Source organism: Nerophis lumbriciformis, linkage group LG03, assembly GCF_033978685.3.
Source record: "Nerophis lumbriciformis linkage group LG03, RoL_Nlum_v2.1, whole genome shotgun sequence".
Classification (NCBI taxonomy): Eukaryota; Metazoa; Chordata; class Actinopteri; order Syngnathiformes; family Syngnathidae; genus Nerophis; species Nerophis lumbriciformis.
Window position 1 is genome coordinate 9,544,241 of NC_084550.2, and position 22,603 is coordinate 9,566,843.

General features: G+C 41.5%; 1 protein-coding gene across 5 annotated transcripts in view; it reads left to right on the forward strand.

Annotated features, from left to right (window-relative positions):
* The first annotated feature begins 3,319 nt into the window (after positions 1–3,319).
* Positions 3,320–22,603, forward strand: part of LOC133578811 (uncharacterized) — a 180,012-nt gene continuing 160,728 nt past the window's right edge. For all 5 annotated transcript variants that reach the window (XR_009811881.1, XM_061933304.1, XM_061933319.1 and 2 more), the window contains exon 1: positions 3,320–3,610. Coding sequence is in view for 4 of the 5 variants with exons in the window: in XM_061933304.1 (XP_061789288.1) it covers positions 3,572–3,610 (39 nt within the window). In the remaining variant the exon portion in view is untranslated. The remainder of the gene's footprint in view (positions 3,611–22,603) is intronic.

Below are 22,603 nucleotides of genomic sequence, written 5' to 3' on the forward strand. Positions count from 1 at the left end.
GGCACAGACTACAAAGGCGGCCGCGCACAATTTTTCAGGATTTATGCAGATCCCAAATACAGATCAGCAGGTACCAGAAGGTAAGAAAAGTTGCTTTTACATAATATTGCCAAACAAGACGCCAGATAATATGTCTTACCTTATAGACACACCATAATAATACTTGAATGTTTAATGCGCCGACAATCCATCAAGCGGTGCAGCTTCATAGCTTATCAAAGTCGTACGAAAACATTTTGATAGATTTTTGAGCGCCGTGGGCAATGTTCTATATTTTCAATGAAACATATAAAATGTTGGAGTTGTTTACTTGAGTCATATTGCCATCATAGTGCAGTCTACATGTATCATTATGTTTGACTGCCATCTACTGGTCACACTTATCATTACACCATGTACCAAATAAAATTGCTTCGAGGTCGGTAAGCAAAACCAGAATTATTCCGTACATTAAGCGCACCGGGTTACAAGGTGCACTGTCGAGTTTTGAGAAAAAAAAAGGATTTTAAGTGCGCCTTATAGTCCGGAAAATACGGTACTTCTTCTTAGCACTGTCTTTCAAAATAACATTCTTCCTTCACAGTTGGAAAACAAAGTAATGGGTAATTTTGGTCGTATCTTACGGGACTCGCTGTGACATTTGCTATGCCAATTAAAGCTTTTTAAAATGCTTTGCTTGCACATGAAGCATAACAATTAGTTGATATCAACACTTCAGTCATCAACAATTGCATTATCAGAGAAATGGACATTGGAACAGTGTAGGTCTGACTTTGTAGGATATGGACAGCAAGTAGTGGACATAGAGAGAGAGAGAGAGAGATCAGAAAGCATAAGAACAAGTATCTACATTTGATTATTTACATTTGGTTATTTACAATCCGGGGAGGTGGGATGTAGTGGGGGGAGGGTGTTAGTTTAGGGTTGAAGTTGCCTGGAGGTGCTCTTTTAGTGCGGTTTTGAAGGAGGATAGAGATGCCCTTTCTTTTATACCTGTTGGGAGTGCATTCCATATTGATGTGGTATAGAAAGAGAATGAGTTAAGACCTTTGTTAGATCGGAATCTGGGTTTAACGTGGTTAGTGGAGCTCCCCCTGGTGTTGTGGTTATGGCGGTCATTTACGTTAAGGAAGTAGTTTGACATGTACTTCGGTATCAGGGAGGTGTAGCGTATTTTATAGACTAGGCTCAGTGCAAGTTGTTTTACTCTGTCCTCCACCCTGAGCCAGCCCACTTTGGAGAAGTGGGTAGGAGTGAGGTGGGATCTGGGGTGGAGGCCTAGAAGTAACCTGACTAGCTTGTTCTGGGATATTTGGAGTCTGGATTTGAGGGTTTTAGTAACAGCGGCATCAACTTCATGCCAAAAAATAAAGAGTATTACTTGGATTTTACTGATGTCATACTTGAAAATATATACACCCCCCGCTACCCCCTCCACCCTGACCCCCCCAACCCCGCCCACATCTCCCGAATTCGGAGGTCTCAAGGTTGGCAAGTATGGTAGTAGTTAGGGCTGTGAATCTTTGGGTGTCCCACGATTCCATTCAATATCGATTCTTGGGGTCACGATTCGATTCAAAATCGTTTTTTTTTTTTTCAATTCAACACGATTCTCGATTCAAAAACGATTTTTTTCCCGATTCAAAACGATTCTCTATTCATTCAATGCATAGGATTTCAGCAGGATCTACCCCAGTCTGCTGACATGCAAGCAGAGTAGTAGATTTCTGTAAAAAGCTTTTATAATTGTAAAGGACAATGTTTTATCAACTGATTGCAATAATGTAAATTTGTTTTAACTATTAAATGAACCAAAAATATGACTTATTTTATCTTTGTGAAAATATTGGACACAGTGTGTTGTCAAACTTATGAAATGCGATGCAAGTGTAAGCCACTGATTGTTCTTTTTTTATTTTTTTTAATAATGTCTAATGATAATGTCAATGAGGGATTTTTAATCACTGCTATGTTGAAATTGTAACTAATATTGATACTGTTGTTGATAATATTCATTTTTGTTTCGTGTTTGTGTCTCCTCTCAATTGCTCTGTTTATTGCAGTTCTGAGTGTTGCTGGGTCGGGTTTGGTTTTGGAATTGGATTGCATTGTTATGGTATTGCTGTGTATTGTTTTGTTGGATTGATTAATAAAAAAATAAAATAAAATAAATTAAAAAGGAAAAATAAAAAATAAAAAATTCGATTTTAAAAAAATGAGAATCGATTCTGAATCGCACAATGTGAGAATCGCGATTCGAATTCGAATCGATTTTTTCCCACACCCCTACTGTATGTATATATTAGGGCTGTAACTAACGATTAATTTGATAATCGATTAATCTGTCGATTATTACTTCGATTAATCGATTAATAATCGGATAAAAGAGACAAGCTACATTTCTATCCTTTCCAGTATTTTATTGAAAAAAAACAGCATACTGGCAACATACTTATTTTGATTATTGTTTCTCAGCTGTTTGTACATGTTGCAGTTTATAAATAAAGGATATAAAAAAAATTAAAAAAAATTAAAATAAAATAAAATAAAAATAGCCTCTGTGCATGCGCATAGCATAGATCCAACGAATCGATGACTAAATTAATCGCCAACTATTTTTATAATCGATTTTAATCGATTTAATCCATTAGTTGATTAGCTAGGGAGAGATGGAAGATTCCAGACTCTAGTGCATTTGATAAAAGCACCTTTGTGCTTGCCACACAGCAATGCATCATCAGAGAGGGTGTTCAGCATGGTTAGAAAAATAGTGACAAGGATGGACAATTCAACCCTTAACTTAACAATGAGTAGATGAGTCTTATGTGTGTGTATATGTGTAAATAAATGAACACTGAAATTCAAGTATTTCTTTTATATATATATAGCTAGAATTCACTGAACGTCAAGTATTTATTATATATAAATATATATATATATATATATATATATATATGAAATACTTGACTTGATGAATTCTAGCTGTAAATATCCTCCCCTTTTAGCCACACCCCGACCACGCCCACCCCCACCCCCTCCCCCCACCTCCCGAAATCGGAGGTCTCAAGGTTGGCAAGTATGGTAGCGGTACATATTTTTTTGACTGATTTTCTGTGTGCAGCGGTTCAATACAAAAAGTCCTACTTCAAAAAAGTCATTAAAAAAAAAAACTAAAATACAATTGTACCTTTATCCGTCCTGACGTTCCTTGTCGTACCTCACCACGATTGGGGGAAAAAAAAAACCTACTCCAAACCCAGTTGCATCCATCCGCGTGTATATATGCTTCCGCCGTTTCAACTAGTGCCGTCATCCACTCACCCACCCACCAGACCGAGAAGGGGCGTGGCCACGCTCTCACACACATCTGCAGAGAGAGTGCTGCAGTGCGAGCGCAGCAGGGGGGGTCGGACTCCGAAATTGATCAGCAAAAACACACACAGACACACACAGAAAACACACTAACACACACACTCATTGACAGACGTAGGAACGTGACGAACTGCGGTGTCGTGTCGCTACAGCCTCCTATGTGGAGCTCCGCAGCGGTACCGCGGCGACGCAGGCCGACATGGAAGAGTATCTGCGGAGGGTCGACTGCAGGCGACGGGTGAGTTACAACCACGAGTGTGCGTGTGCGTGAGTGTGTGTTTGATGAATGGCCCGGCGTTGTGCTACAGGCTACTTCCTTGTTGCTGCACCTGTGGACACACCATAAAAAAAGACTTGTGTTAATGGTGGAACCAGAAAGGCTTGTGTAGCCCAAACTGAGGTCTGTGCTTTAGGCTTGATTGGTAGGCGTGACATCAACAAGTAACCCCCTCCTTTCCCCAGGCTTCCCATACAAGCTATCAATACACCCATCTTCACTAGTAGGACAGCATCCCTAGGCCTGCAAGGGATGCTTGTTCAACAGGCCCTGCAGTGTAGACCTGCACTTAAAAACAACTTTTTTTGTGTCTTTTCAAGTTTGAAAACATCAAAGGCTTCTTCTGTTTTTTTTTTTTTACGTTGTTGTTCTTATAGTACTAACCTTCTACTGTAGTTTCTTTTCACCCTTTGAATTTAAGATGATGAAATCCTAACAATTGATGAGTACGATGGCACAGGGGTTAGTCAATCAATCAATCAATCAATCAATCAATCAATGTTTATTTATATAGCCCTAAATCACAAGTGTCTCAAAGGGCTGCACAAGCCACAACGACATCCTCGGTACAAAGCCCACATAAGGGCAAGGAAAAACTCACCCCAGTGGGACGTCGATGTGAATGACTATGAGAAACCTTGGAGAGGACCGCATATGTGGGTAACCCCCCCCTCTCTAGGGAGACCGAATGCAATGGATGTCGAGTGGGTCTAACATAATATTGTGAGAGAACAGTCCATAGTGGATCCAGCTTAACAGTAAGAGTCCAGTCCACAGTCCAGTCCACAGTGGGGTCAGCAGGAAACCATCCCGAGCGGAGACGGGTCAGCAGCGCAGAGATGTTCCCAACCGATACACAGGCGAGCGGTCCACTCCGGGTCCCGACCCCGGACAGCCAGCACCCCATCCATGGCCACCGGACCTGAGTGTCTCCCCCTCCACAAGGGATAGGGGGGAGCAGAGGATAGAAGAAAAGAAACGGCAGATCAACTGGTCTAAAAACGGGGTCTATTCAAAGGCTAGAGTATACAAATGAGTTTTAAGATGGGACTTAAATGCTTCTACTGAGGTAGCATCTCTAATTGTTACCGGGAGGGCATTCCAGAGTACTGGAGCCCCAATAGAAAACGCTCTATAGCCCGCAGACTTTTTTTGGGCTCTGGGAATCACTAATAAGCCGGAGTTCTTTGAACGCAGATTTCTTGCCGGGACATATGGTACAATACAATCGGCAAGATAGGATGGAGCTAGACCGTGTAGTATTTTATACGTAAGTAGTAAAACCTTAAAGTCACATCTTAAGTGCACAGGAAGCCAGTGCAGGTGAGCCAGTATAGGCGTAATATGATCAAACTTTCTTGTTCTTGTCAAAAGTCTAGCAGCCGCATTTTGTACCAATTGTAATCTTTTAGTCCTAGACATAGGGAGACCCGAAAATAATACATTACAGTAGTCGAGACGAGACGTAACGAACGCATGAATAATGATCTCAGCGTCGCTAGTGGACAAAATGGAACGCATTTTAGCAATATTACAGAGATGAAAGAAGGCCGTTTTAGTAACACTCTTAATGTGTGACTCAAACGAGAGAGTTGGGTCGAAGATAATACCCAGATTCTTTGCCGAGTCGCTTTGTGTAATTGTTTGGTTGTCAAATGTTAAGGTGGTATTATTAAATAAATGTCGGTGATTAGCAGGACCGATAATCAGCATTTCCGTTTTCTTAGTGTTGAGTTGCAAGAAGTTAGCGGACATCCATTGTTTAATTTCATTAAGACACGCCTCCAGCTGACTACAATCCGGCGTGTTGGTCAGCTTTAGGGGCATGTAGAGTTGGGTGTCATCAGCATAACAATGAAAACTAACACCGTATTTGCGTATGATGTCGCCTAGCGGCAGCATGTAAATACTAAAGAGTGCAGGGCCAAGAACCGAACCCTGAGGAACTCCGCACGTTACCTTAACATAGTCCGAGGTCACATTGTTATGGGAGACGCACTGCATCCTGTCAGTAAGATAAGAGTTAAACCACGACAAAGCTAAGTCTGACATACCAATACGTGTTTTGATACGCTCTAATAAAATTTTATGATCGACTGTATCGAAAGCAGCGCTAAGATCAAGAAGCAGCAACATAGATGACGCATCAGAATCCATCGTTAGCAGTAGATCATTAGTCATTTTTGCGAGGGCTGTCTCCGTAGAGTGATTTGCCCTGAAACCGGATTGAAAAGGTTCACAGAGATTGTTAGACACTAAGTGTTCATTTAGCTGCTGTGCGACAATTTTTTCGAGGATTTTCGAGATAAACGGAAGGGGTCGGGAACCTTTTTGGCTGAGAGAGCCACGAAAGCCAAATATTTTAAAATGTATTTCCGTGAGAGCCATATAATATTTTTTAAAGGGGAACATTATCACCAGACCTATGTAAGCGTCAATATATACCTTGATGTTGCAGAAAAAAGACCATATCTTTTTTTAACCGATTTCCGAACTCTAAATGGGTGAATTTTGGCGAATTAAACGCCTTTCTATTATTCGCTCTCGGAGCGATGACGTGACGTTGTGACGTCACATCGGGAAGCAATCCGCCATTTTCTCACTTTCGTCGGTGTGTTGTCGGAGGGTGTAACAACACGAACAGGGACGGATTCAAGTTGCACCAGTGGCCCAAAGATGCGAAAGTGGCAAGAAATTGGACGAAATTTGTTCAAAATACGAGGCTTTGGGGGAAAGCCGACGAAATGGTCAGTCGTTTGTTCCGCACACTTTACCGACGAAAGCTATGCTACGACAGAGATGGCAAGAATGTGTGGATATCCTGCGACAGTCAAAGCAGATGCTGACATCAACTCCAAAACTGGACAGATCAGCTTTCAGGAAAAGAGAGCGGATGAGGGTATGTCTACAGAATATATTAATTGATGAAAACTTTATTCATTACTCGCGGTTTTACGTAAATTATTATACATAAACTGTGTTTACCAATAATTTAGCTTAAAAACTTTTTTTTTTTTTCAATCATTCGAGTACATTCGGGTAGTGAGAGAAGACATTTTCTAACGAATCTAATCTGGGTCTGAGAAACGACACATTCCAACCGATGTCAGAGGGAATTCAAATATTGTGTGGAATGCTGAGAGACATTGAATCAATCAACGTATTAATCTATGACACAGATTGATACATTCTATGTAGTGCTGTCAAATAGTAATTATTTTATTCAAATTAATCACATTTTTGTGATTAGTCATAGCTCCTCTGTGGCAGGGCCCCGGGGGTGGATGAGGTTCACCTGGAGTTCCTTAAAGGACCAGACCTATGTTAAAGTTAAGTTAAAGTTAAAGTACCAATGATTGTCACACACACACTCGGTGTGGCGAAATTATTCTCTGCATTTGACCCATCACCCTTGATCACCCCCTGGGAGGTGAGGGGAGCAGTGGGCAGCAGCAGTGGCCGCGCCCGGGAATCATTTTGGTGATTTAACCCCCAATTCCAACCCTTGATGCTGAGTGCCAAGCAGGGAGGCAATGGGTTCCATTTTTATAGTCTTTGGTATGACTCGGCCGGGGTTTGAACTCACAACCTACCGATCTCAGGGCGGACACTCTAACCACTAGGCCACTGAGTAGGTAAGCATCAATATATACCTTGATGTTGCAGAAAAAAGACCATATATTTTTTTAACCGATTTCCGAACTCCAAATGGGTGTATTTTGGCGAATTAAACGCCTTTCTATTATTCGCTCTTGTAGCGATGACGTGACGTCACAACGTGACGTCACATCGGGAAGCAATCCGCCATTTTCTCAAACACCGAGTCAAATCAGCTCTGTTATTTTCCGTTTTTTCGACTGTTTTCCGTACCTTGGAGACATCATGCCTCGTCGGTGTGTTGTCGGAGGGTGTAACAACACGAACAGGGACGGATTCAAGTTGCACCAGTGGCCCAAAGATGCGAAAGTGGCAAGAAATTGGACGTTTGTTCCGTACACTTTACCGACGAAAGCTATGCTACGACAGAGATGGCAAGAATGTGTGGATATCCTGCGACACTCAAAGCAGATGCATTTCCAACGATAAAGTCAAAGAAATCTGCCGCCAGACCCCCATTGAATCTGCCGGAGTGTGTGAGCAATTCAGGGACAAAGGCCCTCGGTAGCACGGCAAGCAATGGCGGCAGTTTGTTCCCGCAGACGAGCGAGCTAAACCCCCTGGATGTCTTTGCTCACACCGTCCATTATGCCACCGAAGATGATCAAGAGAAGAATATCGACCCTAGCTTCCCTGGCCTGCTAACATCAACTCCAAAACTGGACAGATCAGCTTTCAGGAAAAGAGCGTGGATGAGGGTATGTCTACAGAATATATTAATTGATGAAAACTGGGCTGTCTGCACTCTCAAAGTGCATGTTGTTGCCAAATGTATTTCATATGCTGTAAACCTAGTTCATAGTTGTTAGTTTCCTTTAATGCCAAACAAACACATACCAATCGTTGGTTAGAAGGCGATGGCCGAATTCGTCCTCGCTTTCTCCCGTGTCGCTGGCTGTCGTGTCGTTTTCGTCGGTTTCGCCTGCATACGGTTCAAACTGATATGGCTCAATAGCTTCAGTTTCTTCTTCAATTTCGTTTTCGCTACCTGCCTCCAAACTACAACCATCCGTTTCAATACATTCGTAATCTGTTGAATCGCTTAAGCCGCTGAAATCCGAGTCTGAATCCGAGCTAATGTCGCTATATCTTGCTGTTCTAACCGCCATGTTTGTTTGTTTTGGCATCACTATGTGACGTCACAGGAAAATGGACGGGTGTATATAACGATGGTTAAAATCAGGCACTTTGAAGCTTTTTTTAGGGGTATTGCGTGATGAGTAAAATTTTGAAAAAAACTTCGAAAAATAAAATAAGCCACTGGGAACTGATTTTTAATGGTTTTAACCCTTCTGAAATTGTGATAATGTTCCCCTTTAACACTGAATACAACTCAATGCGTGCATTTTTAAGTAAGACTAGCATTTTTAGAATATAATAAGTCTCTTATTCTTTTTAATAACATTATTCTGAAGCTAACCAATAATAATTAAAATATTTCTTACCATTAATGCGACTTCTTGAACAGGTGCGGTAGAAAACGGATGGATGGATTAAAAATGCATGAGAATGTTTTATATTTTGAACGTTATTTTTAACACTGTGATTACCAGCGGAATTATTCAGTACTTCTCCCGTTAAGTAATGTCAGCTAAGATTTATCTGAGAGCCAGATGCGGTCATCAAAAGAGCCACATCTGGCTCTAGAGCCATAGGATCCCTACCCCTGGGTTAGTGTATGTGCCTCACAATACGAAGGTCCTGGGTAGTCCTGAGTTCAATCCCGGGCTCGGGGTCTTTCTGTGTGGAGTTTGCATGTTCTCCCCGTGACTGCGTGGGTTCCCTCCGGGTACTCCGGCTTCCTCCCACCTCCAAAGACATGCACCTGGGGATAGGTTGATTGGCAACACTAAATTGGCCCTAGTGTGTGGATGTGAGTGTGGATGTTGTCTGTCTATCTGTGTTGGCCCTGTGATGAGGTGGCGACTTGTCCAGGGTGTACCCCGCCTTCCGCCCGAATGCAGCTGAGATAGGCTCCAGCACCCCTCGCGACCCCAAAAAGGGACAACCGGTAGAAAATGGATGTATGGGTGTCCAAAGTGTTGCCCGTCATATGCACCTTGTTCTAAAAAATACAATTACAATTATTTTCTGGACTATAAGGCGCACTTGAAACCCTTTTTTCCCCCTCAAAACTCGACAGTGCGCCTTATAACCCGGTGCGCCTAATGTATGGAATAATTCTGGTTCTGCTTACCGTCATACCAAAGGCTATACAAATGGGACCCATTGCCTCCCTGCTTGGCACTCGGCATCAAGGGTTGGAATTGGGGGTTAAATCACCAAAATGATTCCCGAGCGCGGCCATCGCTGCTGCTCACTGCTCCCCTCACCTCCCAGGGGGTGCAACAAGGAAATGGGTCAAATGCAGAGAGTAATTCCACCACACCTAGTGTGTGTGTGTGACTATCAGTGGTACTTTAACTTTGACCTCGAAGCAATTTTATTTGGTACCTGGTGTAATGATAAGTTTGACAAGTAGATGGCAGCCAAAAATAAGAGATATGTGTAGACTGCACGATGATGGAGATATGACTCAAGTAAACACCAATGAAAATGTAAAAACATTACACACGACGCTCAAAAATCTATCAAAATGTTTTAGTACGACTTTGATAAACTATGAATCCGCACCGCTTGATGGATTGTCGGCGCATTAAACATAGGAGTATTATGGTGTGTGTATAAGGTAAGACATATTATCTGGCGTTTTGTTTCGCAATTTTATGCAAAAGCAACTTTTCTTACCTTCTGGTACCTGCTGATCTGTATTTGGGATACGCATAAGTCCTGAAAAATTGCGCAAATCCGCCTTTTTAGTCCGTGCCGACACCGTAGTCGATAAGCTTCTTTTTCTCTGTCTTCTTGTTATGGAACATTCATCCTCCGCTGTTGCCATTTCTAATATAAAGTAGTGTAAAGTTCTTACTTATATCTGTCAGTAAACTCGCCATGCAAGCGCTAAAACATACCGGTGTAGTGAGTTTACTTTATTCACCCAAGGATCTTTAGTTATTAAAGAGTTCCGGTCGGACGTTTTTTGACGGGACACATTGTTGATTTGAGTCGGTAAAAGTTAATTCTAGATCAGAAATCATGCCTCTCACTTGTATAGAAAAAGATTGTGGCAATAAACCGAGAAGTTGGTAAACTTTGAAATTCAATTTATATTTGGAGACACTGTGAGGATAGACACGAAAAGACGCTCATTTGTGTCATTTTTTTTTTTAACTTTAGTGAGGGTTATGAATAATTCTTCATTCAAACAGAAAACGCAAGCCTTGAGAGCAGACATTGTACAGTAAATGATTGTTTTTTTTTTTAATGTTAGTTGTTTGTATTTCCTGTTTGGCACAACTGCTAAATGATGCTTTGTGTTTGGATCTGCTCATCATCACTCAGCTTCTAAAACTTTTAGGTCACCTTCCTTATATCCGGTTTAAAAAAAATACAGGGTTGCGGCTCATCATCTGTCCCAAAGAAGTTGTAGTTGTCTCATAAAATCTGTTATGATTAGTGGTTGTTGTATTTTGTTGAAGGAAATAGCAAAGGTTGTGATGCTTCTGTGAAATTATTGCAATACCGTACGCTGAAAATGACCAAAATATGTACATTTTACATGTTATTATGAAAGTGTCATTACACATGTATGTAAATGTTTTTGGAGGTTTTTTAGATTGCTCTACAGGCGGACTGGAGCAACTCCTATTGAGTCCATTGTTAGCTGACTTTTACTATTGTTTATTTATCAGTAAGAATGCATAAAAAAGAAAAACATACGTACTCTTGCCTTACATAGGGATTGTGAATAATAGGCAAAACTCTAAAAAATAAAGTGCAGTTTCCCTTTGACTGTACAATGCATTTATTTTCTACGTTTACCTGTTTTTTAACCCTCAGAGTATATTGGGGGACTATTTTGTCCTTTGAGCAAAATGTTTGCTCTATTTTTGGCCATAACTTTGGTTATGTTACTCCAAATGTAATTATTTCTTTCAAATAGTTAAAAAAAATAAATGTTTATTTGGTTATATTTTCATTTAAAATACTTTCAATATATAAACAAAAATGACCTCAGGAAGTTAAATGTACTGTATAAAAACATGTTGGATTCATACTGTTCTCTACTCTTTTTGCTCAAATCGTTTAATTAACTTCAGTCCTAAATAAAAATATCAAACATGTCATCTCTTTGAATGCCAATTCGATCCAATGATGTCAGTTTTTTGGGGGGTTTTTTGGAAAAAAAATGCATGAACTGAGTTATCATCCATTTTTTACATGTTAAAGATCAGGCCTAAATATATATATAAGATAAGTGATAAAATGTCATTTTATGCCTTGTTCATATTTTTGCTTTGTCAAATTACAAACTTCATAGCAGCACAAAAAAGTCTCTGTTGACTACCATTATACGGTAACTAAAATGTTTAAATGGTAAATGGTCTGTATTTAATTTTGGATAAAAAGAGTGTAATTTTTCATATTTACAGTTTGGAATCAGGTGGGACATTCTGCGTGCGATTGTTGAAGGATGTGGGTTATCGAGCATTGTTTTTAAGTCTGTAAAGCACTTTGTGTTGCATTTTTTAATGTATGAAAAGCGCTTTGTAAATTACGTTTGATTGATTAAGCAGTCGATTAGGGCCATGAGGCTTTAGAAATGCAATGAAAAGCAAAACAAAAGATCAGGACCGCAAACAAAGTGTTTTTGCAAGATTATAATTAACCAGACTAAAAATAGAGTGCTCCCCCTCTGGGCAACATATGAAATAACAAGTGTGTGGAAGAAATTGAAAAGCGCCCCCTTTGGCCAAAATGAATACCAAAAAATTAATAATTTGTATATAAAGACATACTGTAATAACTTGAAGTAACTAATGAAGATTAAAAATCAATTACAAACAAAACATTTAAAAAAAATTTTTTTTACTAAAAGCAGTCATTTTCTCACAATGTGTCGACTTTTTCCTTATATAATTGGGAACAATTTCTCATATTCTTTTTGTTTCTGTAATATTGCAATATTTTCTTGTAAAACATTTCTTCTTTATGTAAAATTATTACTTTTTAATGCAAAATGGTGACCTATCACAATATTGCCAATTTTTGTTTTTGTTTTTGTAAAATAGTGAAATATTTAGAGTAAAATGATGACTTTTGTCATAATTTTGTCAAGTAAATTCCGATTGCAACACAAAATTGGCCCGAGAGTGTGAATGTGAGTGTGAATGTTGGCCCTGCGATGAGGTGGCGACTTGTCCAGGGTGTACCCCGCCTTCCGCCCGAATGCAGCTGAGATAGGCTCCAGCACCCCCCGCCACCCCAAAAGGGACAAGCAGTAGAAGATGGATGGATGGAAAATAGTCTTTGAACTAAATGTCACATGTACAGTTCTTTAAAAGTTTTATGATTTAATATGAGCGGAAATTAATTCAACAATCCTAAAAAATTGTTTAAGATCGAACAGTGCTGACATTATAAGGCAGGGGTGTCAAACTCAAATACAGAGTGGGCCAAAATTTAAAACTGAACAAAGCCGCGGGCCAAGGTTGAACAAATTATCCTTTTTGATAGGGACCCAAACAAGTTTTGCATTAAATATTGAACAAGCAAGGCTTATATAACTTTATAGTGACATGCAAAATCGAGTTTCTAATAATAATAATACTAATTAAAAAATATCAAGGTAAATATCAACATTAACTTTTTCCACAGGCTAATAAATTTGAAAATAAAATAATGAATAAACCAACCATTCAGGACTTTAAACTGCTCAATTTGCAACACACTGATCTAATCTGATGTGCCCAAGCCAGATACCTGCCATCTTTTCTTGGATGCTAGTTCATTAATGTCGGGGCTCAGGCTTTGAGCTGAGGCAACCTTCATTATCGAACGAAGGTGTTCATCAGTCATTATATCTCGTATTCCACAGTCTTGGGGGTGTGCCTTATAGGCACTGCTTTTAACATCCTCTACGAGCTGTCGTCACGTCCGCTTTTCAGTCCTTCTAACAAGGTGCCCGCCCAGTCACAAGATATGAGCGACTTCAGCACGCACACACACGTAACTGCAAAGCATACTTCATCAACAGCGATACAGTTTACACTGAGAGTGGCCGTATGAACAACTTTAACACTGTTAGAAATATGCGCCACACTGTGAATCCACACCAAACAAGAATGACAAACACATTTTGGGAGAACATCCGCACAGTAACACAACATAACCACAACAGAACAAATACCCAGAACCCTTTGCAGCACTAACTCTTCCGGGACGTTACAATTCTCAGGAGGGGCAATGACATTTGGGAGTCTCCCGGGAGGTTTGGCAAGTATGAGAATTAGCGGTGTCCCGTGGCACCGCTGCTGTATATAATCGGCGGGCCAGCTCTAGTGTTAATTTGATATCACCTCACGGGCCTGTTATAAGGGCTCAATTTGCGAAATTTAAAAAAGTTTGAGCTATATTACTTGCTGTGTGTCGATTGTCAAAATGAATTTTACGCTTGAAGGGCTGTGTCCTCACAACGTGATTGGTTTTGATTTCTCTTGAACCACTTTCAGGTGGATTGGCATTTTAGCCCTAAGTAAATCTAAAAAACCAGAATGCAAGTAAGGTGATAAGTGGCATTAAAAAAACGTATCAAGTGTGATGTTATCCTTTCCACATGCATCCTGACACTCTCCAAGGTAAGTGTGGATGATTCATCTCTGCTGGCCTCTCTCTGTCATTGGCCGTCCATGGCCACCATCCAGAGCATCCATACTCCTAATTACCCCGACTCGTACCTCTCGCTCACTGCTGTAGGAGCTCTGCAGCGCTTGGCATGGACATGAAACAATGTGCTGAGTGGACTTTCAGCATTGTTCCCACGCAGACGCACTTTGATGGAGCGATCTGATTGGGTCTTTAAATCGGGAAGTGATCGCGATAAGGCACGAGGGAGAACTTGTGGAAAGAAGTCTAATTGTTGGCTTCACTCTAAATCATCGTAGGTTACAGCAAGTTGTATCATGTGCATCTGAAAGGGTTTATTTTTAAGCGTTCACACGGTTGCGTCAGTGGGAGTGCTTGTATCTCTGCATTTACTTCAACAATTTCATGAACTGGACCAATATCAGCGAATATCCATCTGTCAGCATTCAATTATTTTACCCTTAGTAACATCAGTAGGGATGCTCATCTCTCAGCATTCATACACGAGTACAACATAATTGGGAATGTCTGTTTCTCAGCATTCTGTAGATTTATCACTCAAGTTATTTTGACCGCACATACTCCTTTAATTTTACCGTGGATGGTTACCCAAAAGGCGACGTGGGTTGTTATACAGTCAGTCAGTGAACAGGTCAATGCATACGTCAGCAGAGGTGGGTAGCGTAGCCAAAAGTTGTACTCAAGTAAGAGTACTGTTACTTTAGAGATTTATTACTCAAGTAAAAGTAAGGAGTAGTCACCCAAATATTTACTTGAGTAAAAGTAAAAAGTATGTTGTGAAAAAAACTACTCAAGTACTGAGTAATTGATGAGTAACCTGTTCGTTTAATGATGACGGCAACAAATAATGCACAAAAACATAAAAATAGCAATGAGCAAATTCAGAGCCAGGAATATCTCTTAAGCAACTAAAACAATAATATATACTAAACAATATATTAACATAAAAAAATTTAAGGCAAATTGAGCCACAATAACTTAACAGCACCATAAGCTCAGTAAGCAGAGATTACAAAGGAAAATAACAAGTTAGTCTTTACGCAAACCATAAACTGATAGGTGTGGGCTGCACCTGGGAACACACTGTGCACTTCTGATTGGTGTTTCTGTGTGTGTGTGTGTGTCTCTAAGAGGCTGCAGTGCGTTAATAAATGTCCCCACACGATGTACATTTGACAGTGATTCATAGCAGGGAAGCTAACATCAGCCTACGGTGACAGCCAAAATATCTACTAACGTTACTTACCGGGATGTGCTTCCTCAAATTTGACGTTGAGTTCATGTAAGCTTAAGCCTGTTGTCGCTGAAACTTTATGTGCAGTTAATCACGTGACCGCCTGGCTCTGTTTGATTGGTGAAACGCAGTGAAACGTCACCAGTGACTGTATTTGATTGGTGAAACGCAGCCATGCGATAGATCCTACTTTGAAGGTCTGTCTGACAAACCAAAACAAACAAAGCGTGCATTAACAGATCGATAAAAATCAGTAGCGAGTAGCGAGCTGAATGTAGATAAATGGAGCGGAGTAAAAGTAGCGTTTCTTCTCTATAAATATAATCAAGTATAAGTATGTTGCATTGTGTATGTGTATGTTGCATTAAAACTACTCTTAGAAGTACAATTTATCCCAAAAGTTACTCAAGTAGATGTAACGGAGTAAATGTAGCGCGTTACTATCCACCTCTGTACGTCAGTACAAAGATGAGTGAGGAGATGCCGATTGGTGTGCTCGGCGATAAATTTCATTTAAAAAAACATCCCGATGGGACTTGAGATAACACTGTTAGCAAGTTTTGAGCAAATAAATGATGTATGTAAATAGTAATACTTTAAATGTTTGTATATGACATTCTCACAGTAAAATTGCATGTTTTAAGGTTTATATCAATTATGCAAACAAGTAATTTACAGTGATTAATTATGCCATCCACCCATCTTTTTACGCTTATCCGAAGTCGGGTCGCGAGGGCTGTGGCTTAAGTAGAGAAGCCCAGACTTCCCACTCCTCAGCTACTTCGTCCAGCTCTTCTCGGGAGATCCTGAGGCGTTCCCAGGCCAGCCGGGAGACATAGTCTCTCCTGGGTCTTCCCCGTGGTCTCCTACCAGTCGGACACGCTCTAAACGGGGCATTCTGACCAAATGGCCGAACCACCTCAGTGGCCTTGTGGTTAGAGTGTCCGCCCTGAGACTGGAAGGTCATGAGTTCAAACCCCGGCTGAGTCATACCAAAGATTATAAAAATGGGACCCATTGCCTCCCTGCTTAGCACTCAGCATCAAGGGTTGGAATTGGGGGTTAAATCGGCAAAATGATTCCTGATTGCGGCGCACGCTGCTGCTGCTCACTGCTCACCTCACCTCCCAGGAGGTGAACATGGGGATGGGTCAAATGCAGAGGACAAATTTCACCACACCCAGTGTGTGTGTGTGATGATCGTAGGGACTTTAACTTGAACCTCATCTGGCTCCTCTCGATGCGGAGGAACAGCGGCTTTACTCTGAGCTCCTCCTGAATGACAGAGCTCCTCACCCTATCTCTAAGGGAGAGCCCCGCCACCCGATGGAGGAAACTCATTTCAACCGCTCGTACTCATGATCTTGTCCTTTCAGTCACAACCCAAAGCTCATGACCGTAGGTGAGGTACTTTAACTCCTCCACTTGGGGCAAGATAGGAGATGGCACTCCACCCTTTTCCGGGCGACAACCATGGACTCGGACTTGGAAGTGCTGATTTTCATCCCAGTCGCTTCACACAGCGACGAACCGATCGGGTGAGAGGTGAAGATCCTGGTCAGATGAAGCCAGTAGGACCACATCATTCTCAAAAAGCAGACACCTAATCCTACTGCCACGAAACCGAATCCCCTTATTGCCCTGCATGCGCCTAGAAATTCTGTCCATAAAAGTTGTTAACAGAATCGGTGACAAAGGGCAGCCCTGGAGGAGTCCAACCCTCACTGGAAACGGGTCCGACTTACTGCCGGCAATGCGGACCAGGCTCTGACAATCAGAATCAGAATCTGAATAGTTTTTATTGCCATTGTTTGAGAACGCGTTCCCAAACTAGGAATTTTTCATGGTGCAATCGTGCAACATAAAACACATATAACACAGAATAGGTAATAAAATGAGCATACAGGGAGCGGACTGCCACAATCAGTCGGTCTGATACCCCATACTCTCTGAGCACTCTCCACAGGACTTCCGAGAGCCACCATCGAATACCTTCTCCATGTCCACAAAGCATATGTAGACCAGTTGGGCAAACTCCCATGCACCCTCAACGATCATGTCGAGAGTACCAGGACCAAAACCACACTGCTCCTCCTGAATCCGGCCTAGCCTCCTCTCCGGTACACCTAAATAGACCTTACAGGGAAGGATGAGGACTGTGGTCCCACGATAGTTGGAACACACCCTCCCGTTCCCCTTCTTAAATAGAAGATCCAGAGGCACCGCCCCCGAAGTCCACGCAATGCTGCAGAGTCTTGTCAACCAAGACAGCCCCACAGCATCCACAGCCTTAAAGGGGAACATTATCACAATTTCAGAAGGGTTAAAACCATTAAAAATCAGTTCCCAGCGGCTTATTTTATTTTTCGAAGTTTTTTTCAAAATTTTACCCATCACGCAATATCCCTAAAAAAAGCTTCAAAGTGCCTGATTTTAACCATCGTTATATACACACCCGTCCATTTTCCTGTGACGTCACATAGTGATGCCAACACAAACAAACATGGCGCATAGAACAGCAAGCTATAGCGACATTAGCTCGGATTTAGACTCTGATTTCAGCGGCTTAAGCGATTCAACAGATTACGCATATATTGAAACGGATGGTTGTAGTCTAAAGGCAGGTGGCGAAAACGAAATTGAAGAAGAAACTGAAGCTATTGAGCCATATCGGTTTGAACCGTATGCAAGCGAAACCGACAAAAACGACACGACAGCCAGCGACACGGGAGAAAGCGAGGACGAATTCGGCGATCGCCTTCTAACCAACGATTGGTATGTGTTTGTTTGGCATTAAAGGAAACTAACAAATATGAACTAGGTTTACAGCATATGAAATACATTTGGCAGCAACATGCACTTTGAGAGTGCAGACAGCCCAATTTTCATCAATTAATATATTCTGTAGACATACCCTCATCCGCTCTCTTTTCCTGAAAGCTGATCTGTCCAGTTTTGGAGTTGATGTCAGCAGGCCAGGGAAGCTAGGGTCGATATTCTTCTCTTGATCATCTTCGGTGGCATAAGGGACGGTGTGAGCCAAGACATCCAGGGGGTTTAGCTCGCTCGTCTGCGGGAACAAACTGCCGCCATTGCTTACCGCGCTACCGAGGTCCTTTGTCCCTGAATTGCTCACACACTCCGGCAGATTCAATGGGGGTCTGGCGGCAGATTTCTTTGACTTTATCGTTGGAAATGCATCTGCTTTGAGTGTCGCAGGATATCCACACATTCTTGCCATCTCTGTCGTAGCATAGCTTTCGTCGGTAAAGTGTGCGGAACAAACGTCCAATTTCTTGCCACTTTCGCATCTTTGGGCCACTGGTGCAACTTGAATCTGTCCCTGTTCGTGTTGTTACACCCTCCGACAACACACCGACGAGGCATGATGTCTCCAAGGTACGGAAAACAGTCGAAAAAACGGAAAATAACAGAGCTGATTTGACTCGGTGTTTGAGAAAATGGTGGATTGCTTCCCGATGTGACGTCACAATGTGACGCTCCGAGAGCGAATATTAGAAAGGCGTTTAATTCGCCAAAATTCACCCATTTAGAGTTCGGAAATCGGTTAAAAAAATATATGGTCTTTTTTCTGCAACGTCAAGGTATATATTGACGCTTACATAGGTCTGGTGATAATGTTCCCCTTTAAGGAACTCCGGGCGAACCTCATCCACCCCCGGGGCCCTGCCACAGAGGAGCTATGACTAACCACAATTCAAAAATGTGATTAATTTGAATAAAATAATTACTATTTGACAGCACTACATAGAATGTATCAATCTGTGTCATAGATTAATACGTTGATCGATTCAATGTCTCTCAGCATTCCACACAATATTTGAATACACTCTGACATCGGTTGGAATGTGTCGTTTCTCAGACCCAGATTAGATTCGTTAGAAAATGTCGTCTCTCACTATTGAGTCAGTGAAATGTCTCAAGCCACCGCAGAATTAGTGGGAACTCATGTCTCTCAGATGGCACTGCTTGATGCTCTCAGTTAGTCTGTGGGTTTTTTTGGCCCACATTGGCATCAGTGTGAAGGTTTGTCTCTCAGCATGCTTACTGGGGTATGCTCTAATGACGGGTGTCATTATAGTGCTGCACATTGAATGCTATCACATACAGTGTGTGATCTCACACACACGCACACACACACACACACGAGAAAAGACACTAAGTGGAATTTTCTCCCACTAATGCATCACTTCCTTTCTCTGGCTGACCACTATTGATTTACCCTCCTCCTCTTCTCAGCCCTGCACTCATTCTTCCTCATGTGTTCACATCTCCACTATCACATTTCTGCATCCCTTTTCCCCATCCAAGCCTACTTTTTTTTCTTCTTTTTTTTTTTAATAAGTCTCTTCCTGGCCTCATTGCTTTACTCTCATCACTTTACTCCTCATCCTCACTTAAATCATACCACTTCTGCCTTTTTACCACCCTCATTTCCTCTTTTCTTCTTTAACTTCATCCCCCTCCGGCACATTAATGTCCCCGACGAGGGCCGAGGTTTATGGTTGATAAGGCACTGAGGCCTTTGGAATAAAAAAAAAAACAACTTTACATTTTAGTGCTCGAATCAATGTTAGCACAGGGTGCTCATTATAGGATTCACACAAAAAAAGAACAATTCACTTTTGTAAAAATGTAACATGTAAAATTGAAAACCATTTGTGGTCTTACCTTTTTGTCATTCAAATTTGGCCCGCCGATTATATACAGCGGGGTTTGGTGGTAGCGGGGGTGTATATTGCAGCCCGGAAGAGTTAGGGCTGCATGGGATTCTGGGTATTTGTTCTGTTGTGTTTATGTTGTGTTACGGTGCGGATGTTCTCCCGAAATGTGTTTGTCATTCTTGTTCGGTGTGGGTTCACAGTGCGGCGCATATTTCTAACAGTGTTAAAGTTATTTATACACGCACCCTCAGTGTAACCTGTATCGCTGTTGGTCAAGTATGCATGGCATTCATGTGAGTGAGCGTACGGAAGCTGCACATATCTTGTGACTGGGCCGGCACGTTGTTAGAATGGATGAAAAGCGGACGTGACGACAGCTCGTAGAGTACGTTAAAGGCAGTGCCTTTAAAGCACGCCCCCAAGACTGTGGTCCGGGTGGAATACGAGATATAATGACTGATGAACACCTTCGTTCGATAATGAAGGTTGCCTCAGCTCAAAGCCTGAGCCCCGACATTAATGAACTAGCATCCAAGAAAAGATGGCAGGTATCTGGCTTGGGCACATCAGATTAGATCAGTGTGTTGCAAACTGAGCAGTTTAAAGTCCTGAATGTTGGTTTATTCATTATATTATTTTTGATTTATTAGCCTGTGGAAAAAGTTAATGTTGATATTTACCTTAGAAGGTTGCAAATAGAAAAGAAGCATTCAGTTTTTATTTAAATTGTATTTGATATGCCATTGATATTTTTTTATTATTATTATTATTTGAAACTCGATTTTGCATGTCACTATAAAGTTATATAAGCCTTGCTTGTTCAATATTCAATGCAAAACGTGTTTGGGTCCCTATTAAAAGGTTCATTTGTTCAACCTTGGCCCGCGGCTTTGTTCGGTTTTAAATTTTGGCCCACTCTGTATTTGAGTTTGACACCCCTGATTCAGAGCATTACGACATGTTTCTGAAACTGGGCTCAAGTGTTTAGTTTTTTTACATGCTTGAAGTTGTGCACGTTTTTCTTATTCTTATTCTTCAATCCAGCCTGCGGACGCGCCCGCTCCGTGTCAATTAGCTGAAAGTGCTGCAATTTGGCTGTGTGAAAATCATAGAACATGGAGTTGTTGTTTTTTTTAACACTTGTGAACGTCATTGAAATCCATGAAAAAGGGTTTAAATTTTGAAAAGGCGTATCAATCAAGGCATTGCTTGTCATGTGTATGCGTTGCCATGGTGATGTAGTGCATGCATGCACAGGCAACATCTTCTTCTTCTTGATTGAAACTAATCCAGCGTGATGTTATTTGTGATGTTTAAGAGTTCTGTTTAGTACAACTCGGACAGCTTTTTCTGTGAGGAGAGTCATAGCTGAGAGTTTTAAAACTGTCAAAAAAATCAATTGGTTGATGCTACATTATGTATGCATTTTCTCATAAATAGTCACATTGTTCAATCAATCAATCAATGTTTACTTATATAGCCCTAAATCGTGAGTGTCTCAAAGTTCTGCACAAGCCACAACGACATCCTCGGCTCAGATCCCACATCAAGGCAAGGAAAAACTCAACCCAATGGGACAATGAGAAACCTTGGAGAGGACCACAGATGTGGGTACCTGGGACCCTGGGCGACCGGTGCAATGGACGTCGAGTGGATATAGCATAATATTGTGAGAGTCCAGTCCATAGTGGATCTAACATAATAGTGAGAGTCCAGTCCATAGTGGATCTAACGTAATAGTGAGAGTCCGGTCCATAGTGGATCTAACGTAGTAGTGTGAGTCCAGTCCATAGTGGATCTAACATAATAGTGAGAGTCCAGTCCATAGTGGCTCTAACATAATAGTGAGAGTCCAGTCCATAGTGGATCTAACATAATAGTGTGAGTCCAGTCCATAGTGGATCTAACGTAATAGTGAGAGTCCAGTCCATAGTGGATCTAACATAATAGTGAGAGTCCAGTCCATAGTGGATCTAACGTAATAGTGAGAGTCCAGTCCATAGTGGATCTAACATAATAGTGAGAGTCCAGTCCATAGTGGCTCTAACATAATAGTGATAGTCCAGTCCATAGTGGATCTAACATAATAGTGAGAGTCCAGTCCATAGTGGATCTAACATAATAGTGAGAGTTCAGTCCATAGTGGATCTAACATAATAGTGAGAGTCCAGTCCATAGTGGATCTAACATAATAGTGAGAGTCCAGTCCATAGTGGATCTAACATAATAGTGTGAGTCCAGTCCATAGTGGATCTAACATAATAGTGTGAGTCCAGTCCATAGTGGATCTAATATAATAGTGAGAGTCCAGTCCATAGTGGATCTAACATAATAGTGAGAGTCCAGTCCATAGTGGATCTAACATAATAGTGAGAGTCCAGTCCATAGTGGCTCTAACATAATAGTGAGGGTCCAGTCCATAGTGAATCTAACATAATAGTGAGAGTCCAGTCCATAGTGGATCTAACATAATAGTGAGAGTCCAGTCCATAGTGGCTCTATCTAACATAATAGTGAGAGTCCAGTCCATAGTGGATCTAACATAATAGTGAGAGTCGAGTCCATAGTGGGGCCAGCAAGAGACCATACCGAGCGGAGACAGGTCAGCAGCGCAGAGACGTCCCTAACCGATGCACAGACGAGCGGTCCACC